The sequence below is a fragment of the Salvelinus alpinus genome, chromosome 12 (assembly GCF_045679555.1).
Source record: "Salvelinus alpinus chromosome 12, SLU_Salpinus.1, whole genome shotgun sequence".
In the NCBI taxonomy this organism is placed as follows: Eukaryota; Metazoa; Chordata; class Actinopteri; order Salmoniformes; family Salmonidae; genus Salvelinus; species Salvelinus alpinus.
In genome coordinates, this window is record NC_092097.1 from 49,212,702 (window position 1) to 49,239,346 (window position 26,645).

Consider the following 26,645-nt stretch of genomic DNA (forward strand, 5'->3'; position numbering starts at 1 on the left):
ACTTTAGTCTCTACTATGGGATCTGTGCTCTACCCTAAGCCCTGTGCCCTGCCAATCAACACAGGTAGCATCAGGTAGGGCTGTGAAGGCTGTGAAATGAATCTCATGTCCTAGCTTCTCTTTCCTGGCCAGGGTCCCCTTTGAAGGGAACCACATCAATCACAGGATTAAAGCAGCGAAAACGTTCACACAATGTTCACCCACTGATGCTCCAGTCTGAGACTGTGTTGACCATTAATATAATAAATAATATAATAATAATAGTAATAAATGCAATTTAGCAGACGCTTTTTCCCCCAAAGCAATTTACAGTCATGCACGCATACATTTTTAAGTATGGGTCGACCTGGGAATCGACCTGGGGGTCGACCTGGGAACCTACGCCATGCTCTTCCAACTGATTTACAAAGGACCACTTTGGGGTCACCGTGAGTGTGACTCATGTGCAAATACAGTGCATTCCAAAAGTATTCAGACCCCTCGACTTTTTCCACATTTTGTTACGTTACAGCCTTATTCCAAAATGCATTAAATTGTTTTTATCCCCTCATCAATCTACACACAATAGCCCATAATGACCAAGCAAAAACAGGTTTTTAGATTTTTTATAGCAAATGTATTAAAAAGAAAAAACAGAAATACCTAATTTACATAAGTATTCAGACCCTTTGCTATGACACTCAAAATTCAGGTGCATGCTGTTTCAATTGATCATCCTTGAGATGTTTCTACATCTTAATTGGAGTCCACCTGTGATAAATTCAATTGATTTGACATGATTTGGAAAGGCACACACACGTCTATATAAGGTCAGAGAGTTTACAGCGCATGTCAGAGCAAAAACCAAGCCATGAGGATGAAGGAATAGTCCGTAGAGATCCGAGACAGAATTGTGTCGGCACAGATCTAGGGAAGGGTACCAGGGTACCGAGCTGGCCGCCCGGCCAAACTGAGCAATGGGGGAGATGGGCCTTGGTCAGGGAGATGACCAAGAAACCGATGGTCACTCTGACAGAGCTCCGGAGTTCCTCTGGAGATTGGAGAACCTTCCCGAAGGACAACCATCTCTGCAGCACTCCACCAATCAGGCCTTTATGGAAGAATGGCCAGATGGCACCCTGACTGGTTGCATCACTGCCTGGTATGGCAACTGCTCGGCCTTCTACCTCAAGGCACTACAGTATATCACTGGGGCCAAGCTTCCTGTCAACCAGGACCTCTATACCAGGTGGTGTCAGAGGAAGGCCCTAAAAATTGTAAAAGACTCCAGCCACCCTAGTCATAGACTCTTCTTTCTGCTACCACACGGCAAGCGGTACCGGACCGCCAAGTAAGTCTAGGTCCAAAAGGCTTCTTAACAGCTTAACAGCTGTTGTATTCGGCGCATGTGACAAACACAATTTGATTTCATTTCATTTCATTTGGAAGCCACTCCTCAGTAAAAGGCACAAGACAGCCCGCTTGGACTTTGACAAAAGGCACCTAAAGGACTCTCAGACCATGAGAAACAAGATTCTCTGGCCTGATGAAACCAAGATGGAACTCTTTGGCCTGAATGCCAAGCGTCACGTCTGGAGGAAACCTGGCACCATCTCTACGGTGAAGCATGGTGGTGGCAGCATCATGCTGTGGGGATGTTTTTCTGTGACAGGAACTGGGAAAAAGGATTGATGGAAAGATGAACAGAGCAAAGTACAGAGAGCTCATTGATGAAAACCTGCTCCAGAGCACTCAGGACCTAAGACTGGGGCAACGATTCACATTCCAACAGGAAAATGAACCTAAGTACTCAGCCAAGATGACACAGGAGTGGCTTCTGGACAAGTCTCTGAATGTCCTTGAGTGGCCCAGCCAGAGCCCGGACTTGAACCTGATCGAACATCTCTTGAGAGACCTGAAAATAGCTGTGCAGCGATGCTCCTCATCCAACCTGACAGAGCTTGAGAGGATCTGCAGAGAAGAATAGGAGGAACTTCCCAAATACAGGTGTAGACTTGAGGCTGTAATCGCTGCCAAAGGTGCTTCAAGAAAATACTAAGTAAAAGGTCTGAAAACGTATGTAAATGTGATATCAGTTTATATTTAATACATTTGCAAAAATGTTTAAAAAAAAAAGTTTTTGCTTTGTCATTATGGGGTATTGTGTGTAGATTGAGGAGGGAAAAAACTATTTCATACATTTTAGAAAAAGGCTGTAACGTAACAACATTTGGAAAAAAATCAAGGATTCTGAATAATTTCCAAATGCACTGTGTCTTAAAAGCATACACACAAATTACAACAATTTGAGCAATTTTCTTATTGTTTCTATACCAGACCTAGGTTCAAATACTATTTTAAATATATATATATTTTTTAATCTGTGCGTTATTGAGCCTGCCTGACTTCATGGACCGATACAATAGTCCAGCAACTGCAAGCGCATACACACTTATGATAATAAATTTAGCAATTGGAGATATGCTTCCTTGCTTTTTATACCAGACATGGGTTCATCAGATGTCCAAAAAATTGTGCAAAACGGGTTGATGCAGATAGTTAAGTATTTAAGCAAATAGTTACCCGGACTAACTATTTAGAAGTCTTATGGCTGGAGGGTAGAATCTGTTCAAGGTGCATCGGTACCGCTAGCCTTCTTCTGACACCGCCTGGTATAGAGGTTCTGGGTGGCAGGGAGCTAGGCCCCAGTGATGTACTGGGCCGTACCCACTACCCTCTGTAGCGCCTTAATTATGGTGTTGGAGTCGTGCGCGGCCACGCAGTCATCTGTGAACAATGAGTACTGGAGGGGACTAAGCACGCACGCCTGAGGGACGTCCGTGTTGACGGTCAGCATGGCGGATGTGTTGTTGCCTCCCCTCACCACCTGGGGGCGGCCTGTCAGAAAGTCCAGGATTCTCACATGGGTGTTCCTCTTGTCCAGATGGGAGAAGGTGGTGTGGAGTGCAATAGAGATTGCGTCATCTGTTGATCTGTTGGGGCAGTATGCAAATAGGAGTGGGTCCAAAGTGTCTGGGATGATGGTGTTAATGTGAGCGATGACCAGCCTTTCAAAGCATTTCTTGGCTACATATCTGAGTGCTACCTTGGTGTTCTTGGACACTATGGTGGTCTGCTTGAAACATGTAGGTATTACAGGCTGGGTCAGAGAGAGGTTGGAAATCGCAGTAAAGACACTTTCCAGGTGGTCAGCGCATGTGTCCTGCTAATCTGCGGCCTTGTGAATGATAACCTGTTTTAAGGTCTTACAGACATCGACGGATCCCTAAGGGGCCTGTGGCTGGGGAGTTTTTTTACAAAAACTTATGTAGAGTCCAAATGGTTTGAGCAACAAACTATTAAAAGCTATCTATGATGACGATCAAAAGCTACACAAAAGTCGTTAGAAAGTAAGGGGTTCTTCTACATAGAAGATCATATTGAATCCCAGGACATAGTGTATATAAGACTGTAATAAGCTTGCATTGTTGCTGTCACAAACTCCACATAGTTCTCACTGACTAGATGGATACTTATTTCCCAGTGAGCAAACAATGTCTGTACTTACAGCATTAATATAAATTCATTTTTATCATGTTTTTGCTTTTGCGGACCTTATTTTTTTTATTAACATTTGTCAATAAAACTCATGTCATAAATGCAACTGTTTATGTCAAATGTATTTCTATTCTACTTGGTTGTCCTGAAAGGAAAATGGTAAAACACTTCATTGTGAGGCTAAATATAAGAGATGGACATCCAGATAAATGAAAGTCATAAATTAAAAGCAGTTTTTTTTGCTGTGGTCTCTGGAATTATAGGGTTAACTAAACACACCTCCCCCCTTGAGCTTACCCGATGTGGCCGTTCGATCCTTCCGATGCATATAAAAGCCAGCAAGATGTATATTATCCATGTCCTTGTTCAGCCACGACTCAGAGAAACATAGGATATTACAATTCTTCAGGTCCCGTTAATAGGATAGTCTCGATTTGGCGCTTGCCCAGTTTGTTATCCGGCACTTCATGCAGGCTAGGGCAAATGCTCAAATAATTTGTAAGATTTCAAACAGCATTTGAACCAAGGTCTGTTCTAATTGAAGGCCCTGCCCTACAAGTAAGGTTGTTACCATGCAGAATGGAAGGTAACATTTCTTGACTTTTTCTGTTAGGTCAAGGAGTGTGACCTTTTGGGGATTATGGGATAATGGATGAACACTAATGATCATTGTCCAATGAGGTTTGTATTTTATACTTTTGATCCACATGGATATAGAACTTGTATTATCTATCTATGTTGAGGCTCTCTGGTGGCGTTAACAAAGACAGCCCAATTCTGATATTTTTTCCCAAATACGGCAAAAAAGCTGATCTGATTAGTGGGAAAATATCAAAATTAGGCAGCATGTATAAATGCAGCCTATGTTGCATGTCTGAGGGTGACATTTTAAAGTCTCAGTGCCGCCAAAATTCTGTTTTTTCTGTGTTGGATAGCATATGGGTTCGCGCCCAGGCTCTGTCGCAGCCGGCCGCAACCGGGAGCTCCGTGGGGCGACGCACAATTGGCATAGCGTCGTCCGGGTTAGGGAGGGTTTGGCCGGTAGGGAGGGTTTGGCCGGTAGGGATATCCTTGTCTCAGTATGTAAAAATGTAATAAAATGTATGCACTCTACTGTAAGTCGCTCTGGATAAGAGCGTCTGCTAAATGACTAAAATGTCTAAAATGTATATTGTACAACAGCTGATGGAACCAACACTGTAAAAGTGTGAAGCCATTTGATCAGTGTTATTTCCTGATTGTTGCTGGTTGAAAATACAATCTACAAGGGACCTTCTAATCAGCGGGTTTGCATGGGCGGGAGTTTCAGCTTTCCATGGTGACATCACCATGTGGTAGATTGGTTAATAGACCAATAACAAAGAGATTACCAAACCTTTCTGCCAATAACAGCTCATTTCCTGTTTTCCCCTCCCCACTCAGACAGTCCAGGCAAAATTCTCGTTTGATAAATATTTTTTTGATAGAAAACAATTTATTACAGTAAGGTACTTCATTGTTACCAAGAAATTATTTGATATTGATATAAAAATAGCTGCATTGGGCCTTTAAAGACACAAACTGCAATTTTGTCCAGAAAAATTATGCATCATTGTTTGTTCCTGACAAACAAAATGTAAGAAATACAATTCCCAAAGGTTCTGTGGATCATTGAGAAAATGTACAGAACAAGTGTGACATCACTTTTTCATGTAGCGCAAGTTTTTGAAAATCTAGGCATGGTGTATAAACTAAAGCTAAATATTTAAACCCCTACTTTGGCTGCCATGGTCTGAAAGAGCGAGGAGATGGATCCCATTCAAATATTAATGGCTTCTCTTTCTATAGAGCTAACAAAAGGCAGAGTTTGATCCAATTCAAGCCCTTCTCAATATGTTATTTTCAAATTGTCAGCAAAAAAACTAAAAGACTGGTATTTGTTAAAAAGTTGAAAAATCCATGTCGCAAACACATATCTCCAGCAAGTAAATTGTGTGGTGTACTGCAAAGCCATAGGCGACACAAAGTGCCATTATTATTTTTCAAGTGCCGTTTTTTTCCCAGAACTGTTTTCACACTGGTCGAGTCACTGCTGTATACGATCTTGCTCCATAAACATGTACAAACAGAGATATACACACTGCCCTGCACGCACCAGTACAGTATATGTACATCAAATATAATACATTATCTTTTTCAGCAAAGTGGGTTTTTCCATCTTGAGCATACCACTTGGAAAGATAAACCATACTCCTCTCAGTCGCATAAGCAATGCCTAGGAGCCACGCTGTGAGCACTTATCTACCTCCGCACGCACCCTCATGCTTGAACCACCTCCTCAACACCGAGCTAGTAGACCTATGGTAGTTTGTTTACCATTACCAACTTCTGTGTGGACTGTGTGAATAAAATCTCCGCTTTCAGAAATGTCCATCTTGACATATAATCACTGTTTTTGTCAGAGCTAAATTAGAGCTATGCGAAAAGTAACTATGGCTTTTGGACTGTAAATGGACGGCTGACCACGGCTCGCAAATGGACAGCGGTAGGTAACATTAGCTTTTAACACGGCCGCATAATTTACAATAATGCCAGGGACATTTTATTTATAAAATAAAAAAGACTCAAAGAGAGATGATGTCCTGGTGTTTTTAAATTGAACAGACATTAATCAAAAAGGCATAGATAGAAGCCTTCATTGTGTGGAGGGCTCTCTCAGGCTACCGTTAGCACTGGCTCCTCGCATTAGCATTGATCAAACTGGCTGACCCCGCAGCTAGCCACAATTTGCTCTGCTAGCTGCTGCTTTTACCCAGTAGCAGATACATGTGTGCATAATAGGGCAGCACATTACATAGGAAGACACTACAGAACCCATGAACATACAATAGGTGGGCAAAGAGAGTAGCACTCACAAAAATATGCTAATGCTAACTCTACCACTATTGTTCTGACAATATTCATCAATTTGATCAACTTTTTGATCCCTTATCATGGATCTACATTAGGTAGAATCCTGGTGGAATTGAAACCTCAAGTACATCTCTGGTAAGGTCTGAGTAAGATGAGTTTGAAAGTATAAGCTGTACTACATTTCCTGCAACACCTAACTACATAGAACACGTTCCACTATCCTGACAGGACCCTTAATACAGAGGTGAAACAGCCTGTACAGCAGCCTGACCAATGGTCCGTACCAATGGTTCAACCAATGGTCCGAACATGAAGACATTCATACGGCTCAGTGCAAAATTCAATTGCCGTCGCAACGCAAATTTGATTTAAGACTCAGATTTCATTAGCCAGACCATGTTTTCGCAGGACAACGGCGAATGATCCCTCTGAATTAATCTTCGGCCTGACAGGCCTAGTTAATTCTCCTCTCCTCTCCTCCTTGGCGTTAACCGATCTGAAACAACAAGCAGACTTTGAATGATATGTAAACAAAAAAATGTTGGTTCCCGGGCGCTCTCTTGTAAGGGCCATGAGCTATGGCAGGGCCATGTTAGGAAGAACATGACAGCAGCGTTAAGTGAAAATGAATATGCCGTATTACTTTCTTCTTCTTTTTCTTCTTATTACACAACAGCTTTCCACCAAGGCCATAAAACAGCACAACGAGCATGTGCATGTTACTGGCTGAAGATGTGTCCCATGTGCATGTTACTGGGTGAAGATGTGTCCCATGTGCATGTTACTGGCTGAAGATGTGTCCCATGTGCATGTTACTGGGTGAAGATGTGTCCCATGTGCATGTTACTGGGTGAAGATGTGTCCCATGTGCATGTTACTGGCTGAAGATGTGTCCCATGTGCATGTTACTGCCTGAAGATGTGTCCCATGTGCATGTTACTGGCTGAAGATGTGTCCCATGTGTATGTTACTGGCTGAAGATGTGTCCCATGTGCATGTTACTGGCTGAAGATGTGTCCCATGTGCATGTTACTGGGTGAAGATGTGTCCCATGTGCATGTTACTGGCTGAAGATGTGTCCCGTGTGCATGTTACTGGCTGAAGATGTGTCCCATGTGCATGTTACTGGCTGAAGATGTGTCCCATGTGCATGTTACTGGGTGAAGATATGTCCCATGTGCAAGTTACTGGCTGAAGATGTGTCCCATGTGCATGTTACTGGCTGAAGATGTGTCCCATGTGCATGTTACTGGGTGAAGATATGTCCCATGTGCAAGTTACTGGCTGAAGATGTGTCCCATGTGCATGTTACTGGCTGAAGATGTGTCCCATGTGCATGTTACTGGCTGAAGATGTGTCCCATGTGCATGTTACTGGCTGAAGATGTGTCCCATGTGCATGTTACTGGCTGAAGATGTGTCCCGTGTGCATGTTACTGGCTGAAGATGTGTCCCGTGTGCATGTTACTGGCTGAAGATGTGTCCCGTGTGCATGTTACTGGCTGAAGATGTGTCCCATGTGCATGTTACTGGCTGAAGATGTGTCCCATGTGCATGTTACTGGCTGAAGATGTGTCCCATGTGCATGTTACTGGGTGAAGATGTGTCCCATGTGCATGTTACTGGCTGAAGATGTGTCCCATGTGCATGTTACTGGGTGAAGATGTGTCCCATGTGCATGTTACTGGGAGAAGATGTGTCCCATGTGCATGTTACTGGGTGAAGATGTGTCCCATGTGCATGTTACTGGCTGAAGATATGTCCCATGTGCATGTTACTGGCTGAAGATGTGTCCCATGTGCATGTTACTGGGTGAAGATGTGTCCCATGTGCATGTTACTGGGTGAAGATGTGTCCCATGTGCATGTTACTGGCTGAAGATGTGTCCCATGTGCATGTTACTGGCTGAAGATATGTCCCATGTGCATGTTACTGGGTGAAGATGTGTCCCATGTGCATGTTACTGGGTGAAGATGTGTCCCATGTGCATGTTACTGGCTGAAGATGTGTCCCGTGTGCATGTTACTGGCTGAAGATGTGTCCCATGTGCATGTTACTGGCTGAAGATATGTCCCATGTGCATGTTACTGGCTGAAGATGTGTCCCATGTGCATGTTACTGGGTGAAGATGTGTCCCATGTGCATGTTACTGGCTGAAGATGTGTCCCATGTGCATGTTACTGGGTGAAGATGTGTCCCATGTGCATGTTACTGGGTGAAGATGTGTCCCATGTGCATGTTACTGGGTGAAGATTTTTCCCATGAGCATGTTACTGGCTGAAGATGTGTCCCATGTGCATGTTACTGGGTGAAGATGTGTCCCATGTGCATGTTACTGGCTGAAGATGTGTCCCATGTGTATGTTACTGGGTGACGATATGTACCATGTGCATGTTACTGGGTGAAGATATGTCCCATGTGCATGTTACTGGGTGAAGATGTGTCCCATGTGCATGTTACTGGCTGAAGATGTGTCCCATGTGTATGTTACTGGGTGAAGATATGTACCATGTGCATGTTACTGGGTGAAGATATGTCCCATGTGCATGTTACTGGCTGAAGATGTGTCCCATGTGCATGTTACTGGGTGAAGATGTATCCCATGTGCATGTTACTGGGTGAAGATGTGACCCATGTGCATGTTACTGGGTGAAGATGTGTCCCATGTGCATGTTACTGGCTGAAGATGTGTCCCATGTGCATGTTACTGATGCGTTAGTCCTATTAGCTATGTGGACTATGAAGTTACTTTAGCCAATATGGTGACAACGAAGTAGGCTGTGTGTAGCAGTTATGATATGGTTTGGCTTGGAAATGATTGGCTTGGAAATCCAGTCAGGAGTGTGCAAGGCATTATTGAATGTGTTACTGTCTATCCATGTGTCACTGGCCTGTGTGCACCTACGTTGTAAACTTTCATTCATAGGCTAGGTTGTAGCAACTTCATGAAAATTTGAGTATCATGTAGTAGCCTAAACCTATCAATGTTACATTGAACTGGGTAAATGGGTAAATGGAAGGCCGTGCTCCTGAAAAAAAGTGTCCTCCCTCATTTTAAACTGCACTGATCGTCACTGGTCTCTGGGTAGAGTGGTTACCGTCTCTGATAGAGAGTGGTTACCGTCTCTGATAGAGAGTGGTTACCGTCTAAGATAGAGAGTGGTTACCGTCTCTGATAGAGAGTGGTTACCGTCTCTGATAGAGAGTGGTTACCGTCTCTGATAGAGAGTGGTTACCGTCTCTGATAGAGAGTGGTTACCGTCTCTGATAGAGAGTGGTTACCGTCTCTGATAGAGAGTGGTTACCGTCTCTGATAGAGAGAGGTTACCGTCTCTGATAGAGAGAGGTTACCGTCTCTGATAGAGAGAGGTTACCGTCTCTGGTAGAGAGAGGTTACCGTCTCTGGTAGAGAGAGGTTACCGTCTCTGGGTAGAGAGTGGTTACGGTCTCTGGGTAGAGAGTGGTTACGGTCTCTGATAGAGAGTGGTTACCGTCTCTGATAGAGAGTGGTTACCGTCTCTGATAGAGAGTGGTTACGGTCTCTGATAGAGAGTGGTTACCGTCTCTGATAGAGAGTGGTTACGGTCTCTGATAGAGAGTGGTTACCGTCTCTGATAGAGAGTGGTTACCGTCTCTGATAGAGAGTGGTTACCGTCTCTGATAGAGAGTGGTTACCGTCTCTGATATAGAGAGGTTACCGTCTCTGATAGAGAGAGGTTACCGTCTCTGATAGAGAGAGGTTACCGTCTCTGGTAGAGAGAGGTTACCGTCTCTGGTAGAGAGAGGTTACCGTCTCTGGTAGAGAGTGGTTACGGTCTCTGGGTAGAGAGTGGTTACGATCTCTGGGTAGAGAGTGGTTACGGTCTCTGGGTAGAGAGTGGTTACGGTCTCTGGGTAGAGAGTGGTTACGGTCTCTGATAGAGAGTGGTTACCGTCTCTGGTAGAGAGAGGTTACGGTCTCTGGGTAGAGAGTGGTTACGGTCTCTGGGTAGAGAGTGGTTACGGTCTCTGGGTAGAGAGTGGTTACGGTCTCTGGGTAGAGTGTGGTTACCGTCTCTGGGTAGAGTGTGGTTACCGTCTCTGGGTAGAGTGTGGTTACGGTCTCTGGGTAGAGTGTGGTTACCGTCTCTGGGTAGAGAGTGGTTACCGTCTCTGGGTAGAGTGTGGTTACCGTCTCTGGGTAGAGTGTGGTTACCGTCTCTGGTAGAGAGTGGTTACCGTCTCTGGGTAGAGTGTGGTTACGGTCTCTGGGTAGAGTGTGGTTACCGTCTCTGGGTAGAGAGTGGTTACCGTCTCTGGGTAGAGAGTGGTTACGGTCTCTGGGTAGAGAGTGGTTACCGTCTCTGGGTAGAGAGTGGTTACGGTCTCTGATAGAGAGTGGTTACCGTCTCTGATAGAGAGTGGTTACCGTCTCTGGGTAGAGTGTGGTTACCGTCTCTGGTAGAGAGAGGTTACCGTCTCTGGTAGAGAGTGGTTACCGTCTCTGGGTAGAGTGTGGTTACCGTCTCTGGGTAGAGTGTGGTTACCGTCTCTGGGTAGAGTGTGGTTACCGTCTCTGGGTAGAGTGTGGTTACCGTCTCTGGGTAGAGTGTGGTTACCGTCTCTGGTAGAGAGTGGTTACCGTCTCTGGGTAGAGTGTGGTTACGGTCTCTGGGTAGAGTGTGGTTACCGTCTCTGGGTAGAGAGTGGTTACGGTCTCTGGGTAGAGAGTGGTTACGGTCTCTGGGTAGAGAGTGGTTACGGTCTCTGGGTAGAGAGTGGTTACGGTCTCTGGGTAGAGAGTGGTTACGGTCTCTGGGTAGAGAGTGGTTACCGTCTCTGGGTAGAGTGTGGTTACCGTCTCTGGTAGAGAGAGGTTACCGTCTCTGGTAGAGAGTGGTTACCGTCTCTGGGTAGAGTGTGGTTACCGTCTCTGGGTAGAGTGTGGTTACCGTCTCTGGGTAGAGTGTGGTTACCGTCTCTGGTAGAGAGAGGTTACCGTCTCTGGTAGAGAGTGGTTACCGTCTCTGGGTAGAGTGTGGTTACCGTCTCTGGGTAGAGTGTGGTTACCGTCTCTGGGTAGAGTGTGGTTACCGTCTCTGGGTAGAGTGTGGTTACCGTCTCTGGGTAGAGTGTGGTTACCGTCTCTGGTAGAGAGTGGTTACCGTCTCTGGGTAGAGTGTGGTTACGGTCTCTGGGTAGAGTGTGGTTACCGTCTCTGGGTAGAGAGTGGTTACGGTCTCTGGGTAGAGAGTGGTTACGGTCTCTGGGTAGAGAGTGGTTACGGTCTCTGGGTAGAGAGTGGTTACGGTCTCTGGGTAGAGAGTGGTTACGGTCTCTGGGTAGAGAGTTGTTACGGTCTCTGGGTAGAGAGTGGTTACCGTCTCTGGGTAGAGAGTGGTTACCGTCTCTGGGTAGAGTGTGGTTACGGTCTCTGGGTAGAGAGTGGTTACGGTCTCTGGGTAGAGTGTGGTTACCGTCTCTGGGTAGAGAGTGGTTACGGTCTCTGGGTAGAGCGTGGTTACGGTCTCTGGGTAGAGAGTGGTTACGGTCTCTGGGTAGAGAGTGGTTACGGTCTCTGGGTAGAGAGTGGTTACCGTCTCTGGGTAGAGAGTGGTTACCGTCTCTGGGTAGAGAGTGGTTACGGTCTCTGGGTAGAGAGTGGTTACCGTCTCTGGGTAGAGAGTGGTTACCGTCTCTGGGTAGAGAGTGGTTACGGTCTCTGGGTAGAGAGTGGTTACGATCTGTGGGTAGAGTGTGGTTACGGTCTCTGGGTAGAGTGTGGTTACGGTCTCTGGGTAGAGAGTGGTTACGGTCTGTGGGTAGAGTGTGGTTACGGTCTCTGGGTAGAGAGTGGTTACGGTCTGTGGGTAGAGTGTGGTTACGGTCTCTGGGTAGAGAGTGGTTACCGTCTCTGGGTAGAGAGTGGTTACCGTCTCTGGGTAGAGTGTGGTTACGGTCTCTGGGTAGAGAGTGGTTACGGTCTCTGGGTAGAGTGTGGTTACCGTCTCTGGGTAGAGAGTGGTTACGGTCTCTGGGTAGAGAGTGGTTACGGTCTCTGGGTAGAGAGTGGTTACGGTCTCTGGGTAGAGAGTGGTTACCGTCTCTGGGTAGAGAGTGGTTACGGTCTCTGGGTAGAGAGTGGTTACCGTCTCTGGGTAGAGAGTGGTTACCGTCTCTGGGTAGAGAGTGGTTACCGTCTCTGGGTAGAGTGTGGTTACGGTCTCTGGGTAGAGTGTGGTTACCGTCTCTGGGTAGAGAGTGGTTACCGTCTCTGGGTAGAGAGTGGTTACCGTCTCTGGGTAGAGTGTGGTTACGGTCTCTGGGTAGAGAGTGGTTACGGTCTCTGGGTAGAGAGTGGTTACCGTCTCTGGGTAGAGTGTGGTTACCGTCTCTGGGTAGAGTGTGGTTACCGTCTCTGGGTAGAGTGTGGTTACCGTCTCTGGGTAGAGTGTGGTTACCGTCTCTGGGTAGAGTGTGGTTACCGTCTCTGGGTAGAGTGTGGTTACCGTCTCTGGGTAGAGTGTGGTTACCGTCTCTGGGTAGAGTGTGGTTACCGTCTCTGGGTAGAGAGTGGTTACCGTCTCTGGGTAGAGAGTGGTTACCGTCTCTGGGTAGAGAGTGGTTACGGTCTCTGGGTAGAGAGTGGTTACGGTCTCTGGGTAGAGAGTGGTTACGGTCTCTGGGTAGAGACCGTAACCACTTAGGCCTACGCAGTGGCCCTAAGTGCCCTGTGCAGGGCCGGCCCCACGATTTGGGCCGCCGGACGGTTTTGTTTTTAGGAACTCATTCGGGGTCTCAACTCACTGTTGAGAGTTAGAATAGTAGAATACACAAGGTGCAATTTCAAAATGTGATTTTGCATCAGCAGTTTTTCTCATGTTATGTCAGTATTGTTAGCTAACATTTATTAGATTGGTAAGTTAGCCTAGCCAGCTATGTAAACTTGTAGTAATCATGGTCAAATTACCGACCGGGCACGAAGGGCACGTGCCCAGGGGCCCTGACCTCCAGTGGGCCCCCATTGATTTTGTTAGTCACTCTCACTGAGATATCATATTAACATGGCATAAGATGGAAATTAGCTGTAAAAGTGCAACAACATTTCGCAGAGGGCCCCCAAAAGGCTGTGTTTGGGTTGAGGTCTGCTTCAGTGCTTGTCAGTCTGTCACCCAAGCCCTCAGCCTCTCAACCATGCACCGCGGTGACTTTGACCTTATCGCAGTGGTGCCAGATCAACGCCATTAGCTGTTGTTCTAGAGGAAGAGAAAATATGACCAGAAAACAAAACGGAGGGAAATGCTTGACTAAGCACTGCAGTTCTCATTAGCCTTGACACTTTACTCAATGTATAAAACATGAAGTGCACACTCACTTAATGTGTAATTTGACTGAAAGGTGGGGTAACAAGGAGGAGGAGGGTTTGAACGTTAACCACCACCCCCCCCCCCCTCACTCTATATTTTTTTTCTCTCCCTCTCTCTCTCTCTTTTGTTCTCTCTCTACTCTTTCTCCTGTTTCAATAAGCATTGCCGACAGAAAAGGGCCAAAACATGCTGCGGTAGCAGGAATTAATTCCAATCAGAGGCGAAGGAGGATGAGATCCATTACATGTATTCTAGTATCCCCTTCTCACAAGTAGACTCCCTCTCACACATACATGCAAAACAATGTTCTGCTGTACATCGAAAACAATCACACACAGGCATAAACAACGTCTGCCACTTCCTCACAAACTATCAAACCCTCTGGTGATCATTATCTTGGGACTGGGTTGGGTAGCGTTGTCCAAATCTGACCTGGGTAAAAATCGCACCATATACACATCTCTTCAAATGTACACTGAATATATAAAACATTAAGAACACCTGCTCTTTCCATGACATAGACTGACAAGGTAAAAGCTACGATCCCTTATTGATTTAACTTGTTAAATCCACTTCAAATCAGTGAAGATGAAGGGGAGGAGACAGGTTAAAGACATGGATTGTGTACGTCTGCTATTCAGAGGGTGAATTTGCAAGACGAAAGATGTAAGTGCCTTTGAAAGGGGTATGGTAGGAGATGCCAGGCAAACAGGTTTGTGTCAAGACCCACATACAGACACTCCTCCCTGGTTATCCTCTTACCCATTTGTGAAAGCTCCGCCACACTCCCAATATATGGCCCTTCCAGAAACTTGGGTTCACTGTCGTTGATATCCTGGACCTTGATGACGAACTCTGACTCGGATTCCAGCAGGTGGTTGGTGAGTCGGTCCCGGGCCTGAGCTCTGAGGGTGTAGTAACTCTGCTCCTCGCGGTCCAATCGCTCGGTGGCGTGGATGTCGCCCGTCAGCTCGTCGATGATGAAGATAGTGCCCGCTCCTTCCCCGGAGATGGTGTACTTGATGTTCCCCTCGCCCTCGTCCGAATCCGTGTGGATCTGTCAATTAAGGCAATTAAAGTCAAGCTGAGAGTTCATGCTTTTAGGAGTTAATTAAAAAATATTTATAAAATGCATTGATTTCATTGACTGACAGTTGACACTACTGTGAATGCAGTACTCAGATTTCACAGCATCAGATAAGATGTAGAATTATCCTTCACTTTCTCTTCAAAGATACAGCCAATAAACAAACATGTACGTATAGAATTCCATACTCCAAAATAAGATATGTTCGAAATGCATTGGAGGAAAAAGTACCCAGTTGTCATACTTGAGTAAAAGTGAAGATACCTTATTAGATAATTACTCATGTAAAAAAGAAAGTCACCAGGTAAAATACTACTTGAGTAAAAGTCTGAAAGTATTTGGTTTTAAATATACTTAAGTATCAAAGTAAATGTAATTGCTAAAATATACATAAGTATCAAAACTAAAAGTAAAAAGTACAAATAATTTCAAATTCCTTGAAACTAGAGCATCGTTTTCTTGTTGTTTTTTGTGCAGAAAGCCAGGGGCACGCTCCAACAGTCTGACATAATTAACAAACAAAGCATGTGTCTGCCAGATCAGAGGCAGTAGGGATGACCAGGGATGTTCTCTTGATAAGTGCGTGAATAAGGCAATTTTCCGGTCCTGCTAAGCATTCAAAATGTAACGAGTACTTTTGGGTGTCAGGGAAAATATATGGAGTAAAAAGTACATAATATTATTTAGTAATGTAGTGAAGTAAAAGTTGGAAACAATTTAAATAGTGAAGTACAGATACCCCAAAAAACTACTTAAGTAGTGCTTTCAAGTATTTTTACTGAAGTACTTTACACCATTGTCAAAATGTCATATAAAAAAAAAAACCTTGAACCTGCCAATCACAACATGTTTATTATATACATTTGCAGCACTTTATTGGATGCCCTTTACAGAACTGTCAAGGCTTTGCTCTTTCTTTTATGTCAGATTTTCTCTCTAGTCATCAAGAAGCAAAGTTCCTATTTCACAGCCGGTGAGAGAGGAAAGAGGAGAAGCCCTCGCCTCCCTCTAGGGTTGTCATCAACAGTACCATGACAAAAGACGCTGCAGTGCTACTGGTGATTTACACAATCCCCACATGGCGTGCCCTTCACAGAATAGGGGCCCCTCAAATTAGAAGTCATTTCTAAAGGTTGTTAAAGTTGCGGTACGAACATGAACATGGTTGGGGCCGACAAATGAACTTCAAGAGCCCTTATAAATCTGCCATGACTTCTTCTAAAGTGATTAAAAGACATTCTAGCAGCCCCCTATGCATCCTGTGGCTTTACTGCACATTTGAACTGCTACTCCCTTCCAATATGAAATGAGAAAGCAGGACTCGGGCTCCATAGCCTGTAGGACCCATCTCGCAAAACAGGCGGGAATTGAGGGAGAAAGCGCCCCTGTCTCCCACGTTAATATTTTATAAAGGCTTAATTAAATACAGGACTCGATCGCCCTCGCGGGGGCTTTCATTAGGTATTTGTCGTAAAACGGGGGAATAATGCAAAACATAGCCCCCTCTTTCTTTTCATTTGGAATAGTCCCCAAGTCAAATAAATGCACACAGAGAAAATCTACTCTTTTTGGGGGCATCAATATTTCAGCGATAATAAAATAAACTTCAATAGCCCAGTCGGTAAAAAGACAGTAGAAAGCTCTCCAATATGTGGAGATATGTGACGTCTGCCTTTACATTGTCTGACTGTCTCTCTATTGCTTACTGACTTTGATCAATTTGAGACAACTTACTGCAATCAAGTATTTCAAGAAAATTAGAACAGATGCTGAAGACAAGGATCAACAGTGATGCATACTCCAAACACATCCAAACATCTTTAGAGAGTCGTGTGGCTACAATGTGTTCAGTAGAATGTAAAGGGTTTTCTACCATCAAAGTCTATATTTGCACTCCGATCACACACGTACTGTTTGCAAATAAACACCCACACAAATGTCATGCACACACACAGTCATGCATACACAAATTTCTCTCCCTCTCTTTCTCTCACACACACACACTTCGTCCATACATATACAGTAGGGCATCCTATCAGTGCCTTGCAAAATTATTCATCCCCCTTTGCGTTTTTCCTATTTTGATTTCATGAAACGGACATACACAAAATAGTCCAAATTGGTGAAGTGAAATGAAAAAAATAACTTGTTTAAAGAAATTCTAAAAAATAAACGGAAAAGAGGTGCGTGCATATGTATTCACCCCTTTTGCTACGAAGCCCCTAAATAAGATCTTTAAGCCGTACACTCCACAGAGCTAGGCATTACGGAAGAGTGGCAAAAAAAAGCCATGCTTAAAGAAAAAACAACAAATGGAAGAAGGTACTCTGGTCAGATGAGACTAAAATTGAGCTTTTTGGACATCAAGGAAAATGTCTGGCGCAAATCCAAATCCTCTAATCACCCTGAGAACACCATCCCCACCGTGAAGCATGGTGGTGGCAGCATCATGCTGTGGGGATGTCTTTCCATCGGCAGGGACTGGGAAACTGGTCAGATTTGAAGGAATGATGGATGGAGATAAATACAGGGAAATTCTTGAGGGAAACCCGTTTGTCTTCCAGAGATTTGAGACTAGGACGGAGATTCACTTTCCAGCAGGACAATGACCCTAAGCATACTGCTAAAGCAACACTTGAGTGGTTTAAGGGGAAACATTTAAATGTCTTGGAATGACCTAGTCAATGCCCAGACCTCAGTCCAAATGAGAATCTGTGGTATGACTTAAAGATTGCTGGAATTGCTGCAAAAGGTGGCTCTACAAAGTATTGACTTGGGAGGGGTGAATAGTTATGCAGGCTTAAGTTTTCTGTTTTTTGTCTTATTTCTTGTTTGTTTCACAATAAAATATATTTTGCATCTTCAAAGTGGTATGCATGCTGTGTAAATCAAATGATACAAACCCCCCTAAAAATATATTTTAATTCCAGGTTGTAAGGAAACAAAATAGGAAAATACTTTCGCAAGCCACTGTAATAGAGTAAAAGTAAAGATACCTTAATAGAAAATGACTCAAGTAAAAGTGAAAGTCACCCAGTAAAATACTACTTGAGTAAAAGTCAAAAAATATTTGGTTTTAAATATACTTAATTATCAAAAATAAAAGTATAAATAATTTCAAATTCCTTATATTAAGCAATCCAGACTAGAGGTCGACTGATTAATCGGAATGGCCGATTAATTAGGGCCAATTTCAAGTTTTCATAACAATCGGAAATCGGTATTTTTGGACACCGATTTGGCCGAAGAAAAAAAAAAGATTTACAAAACGACAGATTTATACCTTGTCAGCTCGGGGATTCAATCTTGCAACCTTACGGTTAACTAGTCCAACGCTCTAACCACCTGCCTCTCATTGCAATCCACAAGGAGCCTGCCTGTTACGCGAATGCAGTAAGAAGCCAAGGTAAGTTGCTAGCTAGCATTAAACTTATCTTATAAAAAACAATCAATCAATCATAATCACTAGTTAACTACACATGGTTGATGATATTACTAGTTTATCTAGCGTGACCTGCGTTGCATGTAATCGATACGGTGCGCATTCGCGAAAAAGGTACCTAACCATAAACATCAATGCCTTTCTTAAAATCAATACACAAGTATATATTTTTAAACCTGCATATTTAGTTAATATTGCCTGCTAACATGAATTTCTTTGTGTCACTTCTCTTGCAACAGAGTCAGGGTATATGCAGCAGTTTGGGCCGCCTGGCTCGTTGCGAACTGTGTGAAGACTATTTCTTCCTAACAAAGACAGCCAACTTCGCCAAACGGGGGATGATTTAACAAAAACGCATTTGCGAAAAAAGCACAATCGTTGCACGACTGTACCTAACGATAAACATCAATGCCTTTCTTCAAATCAATACACAGAATTATATATTTTTAAACCTGCATATTTAGATAAAAGAAATCCAGGTTAGCAGGCAATATTAACCAGGTGAAATTGTGTCACTTCTCTTGCGTTCATTGCACGCAGAGTCAGGGAATATGCAACAGTTTGGGCCGCCTGGCTCGTTGCGAACTAATTTGCCATAATTTTACGTAATTATGACATAACATTGAAGGTTGTGCAATGTAACAAGAATATTTAGACTTGTGGATGCCACCCGTTAGATAAAATACGGAATGGTTCCATATTTCACTGAAAGAATAAATGTTTTGTTTTCGAGATGATAGTTTCCGGATTCGACCATATTAATGACCTAAGGCTCGTATTTCTGTCTGTTATTATGTTATAATTAAGTCTATGATTTGATAGAGCAGTCTGACTGAGCGATGGTGGGCACCAGCAGGCTCGTAAGCATTCATTCAAACAACACTTTTGTGCGTTTTGCCAGCAGCTCTGCTGTTTATGACTTCAAGCCTATCAACTCCCGAGATTAGGCTGGTGTAACTGATGTGAAATGGCTAGCTAGTTAGCGGGGTGCGCGCTAATAGCTATTCAAACGTCACTCGCTCTGAGACTTGGAGTAGTTGTTCCCCTTGCTCTGCATGGGTAACGCTGCTTCGAGGGTGGCTGTTGTCGATGTGTTCCTCGTTCGAGCCCAGGTAGGAGCGAGGAGAGGGACGGAAGCTATAATGTTACACTGGCAATACTAAAGTGCCTATAAGAACATCCAATAGTCAAAGATATATGAAATACAAATTGTATAGAGAGAAATAGTCCTATAATTCCTATAATAACTATAACCTAAAACTTCTTACCTGGGAATATTGAAGACTCATGTTAAAAGGAACCACCAGCTTTCATATGTTCTCATGTTCTGAGCAAGGAACTTAAACGTTAGCTTTTTTACATGGCACATATTGCACTTTTACTTTCTTCTCCAACACTTTGTTTTTGCATTATTTAAACCAAATTGAACATGTTTCATTATTTATTTGAGGCTAAATTGATTTTATTGATGTATTATATTAAGTTAAAATAAGTGTTCATTCAGTATTATTACAAATATATATATATTTTTTTTAATCGGCCGATTAATCGGTATCTGTTTTTTTTGGGGTCCTCCAATAATCGGTATCGGCGTTGAAAAATCATAATCGGTCGACCTCTAATCCAGACAGCACCATTTTCTTGTTTTTTTATTTACGGATAGCCAGGGTCACACTCCAACACTCAGACATAATTTACAAATGACGCATGTGTGTTTAGTGAGTCAGCCAGATCAGAGGCAGTAGGGATGAGCAGGGATGTTCTCTTGATAAGGGCATGAATTCATGAATTTGACAATTTTCCTGTCCTGCTAAGCATTCAAAACTTATAATTTTGGGTGTCAGAGAAAATGTATGGAGTAAAAAGTCCATTCTTTTCTTTTGGACTGTAGTGATGTACAAGTAAAAGTTGTCAAAAATATAAAGTAAATGTAATAAAATGTAAAGTAAAGTAAAAATACACTTAAAGTACAACTTAAGTAATTTACACCACTGCTTTTGACTGCTTAAATACACAAGTGAACTTGTAATAATACTGTTGGTCCCCTAAAATGGGGGGACTATTTTAAAAAAGTGCTGAAATTTCTAAACTGTTCACCCGATATGGATGAAAATACCTTCAAATTAAAGCTGACATTCTGCACGTTAAACTCATATTCACTGTATTATTTCAAATCCAAAGTGATTGAGTACAGAGCTGAAACCACAACAAAAATGTCACTGTCCCAATACTTTTGGAGCTCATTGTATTTTGTTGTGAGTAGGCACACGTGGCAACAACGCACCGCAAATGTGATTTTTTTTCACAGATCATGCTCGTTCTCCCCCTTCAGGCTCAATGTGTCAGTCCATCCGTCAGTATGTCCTCATCAAAGTGATTCCGTGGCTAAGCTGTGGACTTCAAACAAAAGGTCAAAGCCAGGGCTTCACTTAATGCTTAGCAATCATAACCATCAGCAATGTCAACATGCCATTGCCAGCTAAATTCCCCTTCCAACCAAACAAAACAGTAGGGACACATTCCAAATGGAACCATGTTCCCTATGTAGTGCACTACACCCCTATGTGGCCTTGTCAAAAGTAGTGCATTAAATAGGGATTAGGGTGCCATTTGGGATGCATCCTAGGCCTGCAGTAAGCCTTCCCCATCAGGAAGAAAAAGGAGCTATTTATCACAACAATAGTGTTGGCACTTGGCAGTTGGAAGAAAACAATATGTCTATAAACAGGACTCATAATGTCACCTCCCACTCTAGACGGAAACAGGGTCTTCGTCCTAAATGGTACCCTGTTCCTTACATAGTGCACTACATTTGACCAGGGTCCATAGGGCTCTGGTCAAAAGTAGTGCACTACGTAGGGAACATGGTGCCATTTGGGACATGCCAATGCCTTGTGGCTTCAATAATCAAATCTGTCGTGCACCTTTGGTCAACTCTCCAATACTGTAAATGCTGCCTGCTTCCTCAGCAACGAGTGTATAGACAAACACAGTCATGCAGGCATGCACACACACACATACAGACACACTGAAAAACACACACACACATACTGACACACACAGAAAAACACACACAGACGGGTACATAGATATGGAACTGCCCTGCCAAATAGGGGTCAGCGCACTAACGAAGACCAATGGTGTCGCTTTGGCCTCAGGGTAAGCCAGTCTACTGAAGGACATCAAAATGAGGCAGCTGATTGAAGAGAAGATCAGGATATACCGCGGGAAAATGTCCTCGTCTCACCTTGCTATCTAAAAAGACAAGCATTCATTGTAAGTCGCTCTGGATAAGAGCGTCTGCTAAATCAGGGGTTCCAAAACTATTTCACTTGGGGCCCCCGTTCCAGCATGGGGCCCCCGTTCCAGCATGGGGCCCCCGTTCCAGCATTAGGGAACATCCCACGGCCCCCCTGTGAACGCGCACCATGTCTATATCTATGGGCACAAGCGCTGTTCATTACCCAAACTATTCACACCGCTCTTGTTGATGGAGAGAATGTTGCAGGTTTAAAGCTCATTTCCTACAATTCTACACATTGTCATTGGGTCCAAAGACAATAGTGTAGTTTAAATTAAAATCTTCTTGCAATCCTATACATTTTGCCATGTCTAATGTGTATTCATGTGATATTTATGTGACAAAAAAATTACAGGAATATCAATGGGCAAAAAAAAATGGAAGCTGACATGGGCTAGTTGATGTGGACATTTCTGACATGTTATAAATAGCTCTCTATAATATGTAATGACTGAGATGGGCTAGTTGATGTGGACATTTCTGACATGTTATAAATAGCTCTCTATAGTATGTAATAACTGAGATGGGCTAGTTGATGTGGACATTTCTGACATGTTATAAATAGCTCTCTATAGTATGTAATGACTGAGATGGGCTAGTTGATGTGGACATTTCTGACACGTTATAAATAGCTCTCTATAGTATATAATGACTGAGATGGGCTAGTTGATGTGGACATTTCTGACACGTTATAAATAGCTCTCTATAGTATGTAATGACTGAGATGGGCTAGTTGATGTGGACATTTCTGACATGTTATAAATAGCTCTCTATAGTATGTAATGACTGAGATGGGCTAGTTGATGTGGACATTTCTGACACGTTATAAATAGCTCCCTATAGTATGTAATGACTGAGATGGGCTAGTTGATGTGGACATTTCTGACACGTTATAAATAGCTCTCTATAGTATGTAATGACTGAGATGGGCTAGTTGATGTGGACATTTCTGACACGTTATAAATAGCTCTCTATAGTATGTAATGACTGAGATGGGCTAGTTGATGTGAACATTTCTGACACGTTATAAATAGCTCTCTATAGTATGTAATGACTGAGATGGGCTAGTTGATGTGGACATTTCTGACACGTTATAAATAGCTCTCTATAGTATGTAATGACTGAGATGACAAGAGGAACTGATGATGCACTACCCAATTTATAAATGGCAGCTTGTGCATTGTACTATTACAACTTTCAAGAGTAAATTTAAAGCTGGACTGAGTTCCATTAAAAAGTTCAATTTAGAGGGGGGTACCCACGTCCTTTAGAGGGGGGGTACCCATGTTCCTTCACATCTTCCGAAGACTTTATTCCCTGATATAAGAACAGATCTTCTAAGATTGTAATCCTTTCCATCCAGTCCACATTGTTTTAAATGTGCTTGGAACTTCATGCCAAAATAAATGATTGAAATAGATGTATGTGATCAAACACTTCCTACACACATCCTGATTAAACATGTCGTCAAAGATGACTGTCCTATCACAGCCAATCAAAGAGGCGTTACAGTCCATGAACAATAACAACAATGAACAGTATACATGTAGTCAGTCTGACTAAAGCTAAACGACACTCACAGTTGTCCCATATTTTAACCCTTTTTTCGTTGTTGTTATTGTTTTAGCACATTGATTGTGCTGTAAATCTAGAAATATTAAATGAAACGTAAAGCCACAGTCTGAGATTTTCAGTAATTTCATGTCATGACACACAGTACTTGAGTTGTAGTAATAACTTATAAATAAACTAGTACTATACTGTAGGAAGCTTATCATACAAAAAATATGACATATGATTCCTGTGTGTGTGGATGTGTTGTCATAGGAGACCTTGCAAGCAAATGATGTATGGTTATAAATCATCATGTAAATCATGTTTAAGCTAGAGTTACCTGGGTTTTCTCAATCCACCGCATCTGCCTATGTAACACATCCGCATCTGTCTACTGTATTTAACACATCCGCATCTGTCTACTATATGTAACACATCCACATCTGTCTACCGTATGTAACACATCCACATCTGTCTACTGTATGTAACACATCCACATCTGTCTACTGTATTTAACACATCCGCATCTGTCTACTATATGTAACACATCCACATCTGTCTACCGTATGTAACACATCCACATCTGTCTACTGTATGTAACACATCCACATCTGTCTACTGTATGTAACACATCCACATCTGTCTACTGTATTTAACACATCCGCATCTGTCTACTATATGTAACACATCCACATCTGTCTACCGTATGTAACACATCCACATCTGTCTACTGTATGTAACACATCCACATCTGTCTACTGTATGTAACACATCCACATCTGTCTACTGTATGTAACACATCCACATCTGTCTACTGTATTTAACACATCCGCATCTGTCTACTGTATGTAACACATCCGCATCTGTCTACTGTATGTACCACATCTGCATCTGCCTACCGTATTTAACACATCCACATCTGCCTACTGTATGTAACACATCCACATCTGTCTACTGTATGTAACACATCCACATCTGTCTACTGTATGTAACACATCCGCATCTGTCTACTGTATGTACCACATCCGCATCTGTCTACTGTATGTAACACATCCACATCTGTCTACTGTATGTAACACATCTGCATCTGCCTACTGTATTTAACACATCCACATCTGTCTACTGTATTTAACACATCCGCATCTGCCTTACTGTATTTAACACATTTGCATCTGTCTACTGTATGTAACACATCTGCATCTGCCTACTGTATTTAACACATCCACATCTGCCTACTGTATTTAACACATCCGCATCTGTCTACTGTATGTAACACATCTGCATCTGCCTACTGTATTTAACACATCCACATCTGCCTACTGTATGTAACACATCCACATCTGTCTACTGTTTGTAACACATCTGCATCTGCCTACTGTATTTAACACATCCGCATCTGTCTACTGTATGTAACATATCCGCATCTGCCTACTGTATTTAACACATCCACATCTGTCTACTGTATTTAACACATCCGCATCTGCAGTGAAAGGCGACAGAGCTAGAGCGCTGTTTGTCAGACAATGAGACGGCCTTCTCACAAAATGGTCTGTAGTGTCCGGACGCTTTGGCATAAACTATTATGGAAAGATGAGACTCCCACGAACACGTCCATGTCAGTAGTTTTGTTTTAGGACGCCCACAGGCCTCACAAGACTTGTCTGAAGGTTACCCGGTACCAGTCCAAAAAAGTTATGGAAGTATAAATGGAGAATGTTTAGTGATAAAAATAAGGGGTTAAATGCATGTACAAAAAATATATGTTTCCTGATCTTTCTTATATCAGATATAGGATAGACACTTCAGAACAAACTTCCTTTAGATTTTTGGGGGGACTATCTGTTGTTCCATGTAGTGAATCTGTTGTTCAATGTGTTTGTATGGGCTAATAGCAGTAAGGACAAAGATAAAAAATACAGTGCCTTGCACTGTAAAAAAGTATTCATTCCCCTTGGAGTTTTCCCTATTTTGTTGCATTACAACCTGTAATTTAAAAATATTTTTATTTGGATTTCATGTAATGGACATACACAAAATAGTCCAAATTGGTGAAATGAAATGAAAAAAATTAACTTGTTTAAAAAAAAAAAAAACTGAAAAGTGGTGTGTGCATATGTATTCACCCCTTTTGCTATGAAGCCCCTAAATAAGATCTGGTGCAACCAAATCCTTCAGAAGTCGCACAATTAGTTAAATAAAGTCCACCTGTGTGAAATCTAAGTGTCACATGATCTGTCACATGATCTCAGTATAAATACACCTGTTCTGAAAAGCCCCAGAGTCTTCAACATCACCAAGCAAGCGGCACCATGAAGACCTAGGAGCTCTCCAAACAGGTCAGGGACAAAGTTGTGGAGAAGTACAGATCAGGGTTGGGTTACCAAAAAAAATCCTAAACTTTGAACACCCCAAAGAACACCATTAAATCCATTATAATTTTTTGGGAAAGAATATGGCACCACAACAAACCAGCCAAGAGAGGGCCACCCACCAAAACTCACGAACCGGGCAATGAGGACATTAATCAGAGAGGCAACAAAGAGACCAACGATAACCCTGAAGGAGCTGCAAAGCTCCACAGCGGAGATGGAGATCGGAGTATCTGTCCATAGGACCACTTTAAGCCGTACACTCCACAGAGCTGGGCTTTACAGAAGAGTGGCAAGAAAAAAGCCATTGCTTAAAGAAGAAAATAAGCAAACACATTTGGTGTTCACCAAAAGGCATGTGGGAGACTCCCCAAACATATGGAAGAAGGTACTCTGGTCAGATTAGACAAAAATGGAGCCTTTTGGCCATCAAGGAAAACACTATGTCTGGCGCAAACCCAACATCTCTCATCTCGCCGAGAATACCATCCCCACAGTGAAGCATGGTGGTGGCAGCATCATGCTGTGGGGATATTTTTCCATCGGCAGGGACTGGGAAACTGGTCAGAATTGAAGGAATGATGGATGGGGCTAAATACAGGGAAATTCTTGAGGGAAACCTGTTTCAGTCTTCCAGAGATTTGAGACTGGGACGGAGGTTCACCTTCCAGCAGGACAATGACCCTAAGCATACTGCTAAAGCAACACTCGAGTGGTTTAAGGGGAAACATATAAATGTCTTACATTTTTATACTTCAAGAGGTCTTAAAATTAAAAAAGAAAAGAGGAAAATTATCCTTGGTATGACCTTCTTAAAACAATTCCATATAGCTCAGCTTAGACAGGATTTAGACTCTAATGCTTAAACATTGAAGTCATTCCTTGATCACTACAGATATATCACTACAGATATATAATGGAAATCACAAGTCCATGTGAAAATGTCATGGGATGCATTTGCTCGATTGCTTACGTTTTTTGTTGGTGGCCCACTGTTTGGTGGTATGCACATCTCACAGAGTGTGGCTTTAACTGAATCTAAGACATCTTGTATCTGCAATGAAACAAACGAATACAGCTTGAGACAAAGGTTGTGTCACCAAACAGTATGCTCTAAC

The 26,645-nt window shown here is 42.9% G+C and overlaps 1 protein-coding gene across 1 annotated transcript in view; it reads right to left on the minus strand.

Moving 5' to 3' along the window:
• The window catches only part of LOC139535308 (cadherin-22-like), a 217,532-nt gene that overhangs the window by 80,693 nt on the left and 110,194 nt on the right, over positions 1–26,645 (minus strand). Inside the window, exons 3-4 of the mRNA XM_071334614.1 lie at positions 26,501–26,581; positions 14,537–14,831 (exon numbers count right to left, since the gene is read on the minus strand). Coding sequence (XP_071190715.1) covers positions 14,537–14,831; positions 26,501–26,581 — 376 coding nt within the window. The remainder of the gene's footprint in view (positions 1–14,536; positions 14,832–26,500; positions 26,582–26,645) is intronic.